Below are 2,085 nucleotides of genomic sequence, written 5' to 3' on the forward strand. Positions count from 1 at the left end.
TCGTTAACCCATGGGTCCGTTTCGTTAACCGACGGGGCCGTTTCGTTAACCGACGGGGCCGTTTCGGTAACCGACGGGGCCGTTTCGGTAACCGACGGGGCCGTTTCGGTAACCGACGGGGCCGGCGGGTTCTCAACAAGCTCTTGCGGAAGCGGCCTTACCTCATATTGCCTGCCGCCGCCCGGCTTACGGAGGACTTGTCGACGCCCATTCGGAGCTTTCTGCAGCCTGGCGAGAGGGAGGACGGGTTTATCGCCCGTGAGCAGCCAGAACGCGTAGTTGTGGTGGAGCCTGACGTGTGATAAACAAGAAAGCACCGTATCGAGAAGCTGCCAGCGTCCTGCATAGGACTTCAGCGAGGATACGGAGAGACTCGGGAGCAGGTCGACCTCTTTCCGGAGGATGACTTGTCGGCGTATGAGAAGGCGACATGTTTGACTGATCTCCTCGTCGGTCCAGGTCTCCCGCATGTACGCCAACAGTTTTTGGTCGGAGAGCTGCATGGCTGCCAGTACCTTAGTCATGAGACGCCAGTGTATGTACCGCACATCCCCCACCTTGTATGTGATACCAGACGACACGGGGATGTCGGTCTCGCCAAAGAGTCCCGGTGGAAGCGGGTAGCGGGAGGCCAGTACGCACGCCAAGGAGGGGGAATTGCTGAGCACCGAAGAAGGTTCCATGGCAGCAATGACACGGTCTAGGTCCTGGGCGTTAAAGCACTCCAATGGCAATAGGTCGCAGAAAAGCTTCTGGGTAAGGCGGTTTTGTTTTCGATCAACCGTGATACCGAGTTCGAAGTACTTCTGGAGGAAAGTGGACCAATACGAATCGGAGACCAAAAGATTATCGGTCATCAAGAGGCGCCGGAAATCGCCGTGGGCTGAATGTGGGAGATAGTGATCGCTTTCAAATAGAAACTCGTGGCGTAGCAGCAAGAATTCGCCAAGTAGATCCCAGATGGAATCCATATCGCGACTCCAGCAGATAGGAAGCACGACCCGTTCGAGATTGGGGAAACGGTCGTTATCGCCTTCACGTAATAGAAACTCTAATAAACGTTTCTCGGGACCTGACGGACACTCTTGTAACACCTCCCCAACGGGGACGTTATGTGTGTAAAAGGCAAAAGACAAGCTCCATAACACCTCGTTCAAATTCTCGTAACGTAATCCACGCACTACATGACGCAACCCCAACAACCGACCCTTCACCTTCGCATTGTGCACACGATATACATCAGCATCCAAGTACAACGTATGCGGACCTAATAACGCTGCACATGCTAAGACATAGTCTAATCGAACACCCGCTTCCAGCACTCTTGGATACTCCCGCTTCACGCACTCCCCGTAATACAACAACGCCTCCAGGAATCGCAACGACTCTGACGATACCGCCACCGCATTCCTCTCCGATACCAAGGCATCCACCAACCGACGAGCCGCTCTTGGTCCTTCATTTGTTATCCTCTTCTCAAAGTCTGGCACAATCAACGCCAACTCCGTGTCGTCTGGAACACAGTCACCTGCCACTGTGCCACCTGCCACTGTGCCACCTGCCACTGGGCCACCTGCCACTGGGGCACCTGCCACTGGGGCACCTGCCAATGGGCCACCTGCCACTGGGCCACCTGCCACTGGGCCGTCATCTGCCTCGCTGGCGTGTGTACAGCCGTCTTTGACGATATCATTTTTGCCCTTTTTTTGGTTCAGGCCCTCTTCATCGAGGAAGCTGTGCTGGAGAAGGTTGCCGTCGAAAAGTGCATCGTCGAACAGCCTGTCGTTGAAGAGCGTGTCGTCGAAGAGGGTGTCGTCGAAGAGCGCGTCGTTGAAGAACGTGTCGTCGAAGAGCGTGTTGCCGAGGAGCGCCACCACGTTCGCTTCGTCGTCACGATCTTCGCCCGTCCCCACATCCGTGTCGTCCTGCCCACCAGTTGCGGCCTCATCAATGATTAAACCACCAGTTATTGTCTCACCAATTATGGCCTCTTCAGTGGCGGTCTCATCTCTGATGGGCTCACCAGTTGTTGCCTCGTCAGTTACTGCCTCATCAGTGGAATCGTTCGGCCACTTCCCCGACTTC

General features: G+C 55.4%; 1 protein-coding gene across 1 annotated transcript; it reads left to right on the forward strand.

The window, feature by feature from the left end:
- Positions 1–1,319: 1,319 nt before the first annotated feature.
- On the forward strand, positions 1,320–1,676 carry GNI_023980 (hypothetical protein; the record flags this gene model as incomplete). The annotated part of the gene is made up of 1 exon (XM_011136072.1): positions 1,320–1,676. A coding segment is annotated over one exon (357 nt), but the record flags the coding sequence as incomplete, so codon positions are not given.
- Positions 1,677–2,085: the final 409 nt, after the last annotated feature.

The sequence above is a fragment of the Gregarina niphandrodes genome, assembly GCF_000223845.1.
Source record: "Gregarina niphandrodes unplaced genomic scaffold scaffold00003, whole genome shotgun sequence".
In the NCBI taxonomy this organism is placed as follows: Eukaryota; Apicomplexa; class Conoidasida; order Eugregarinorida; family Gregarinidae; genus Gregarina; species Gregarina niphandrodes.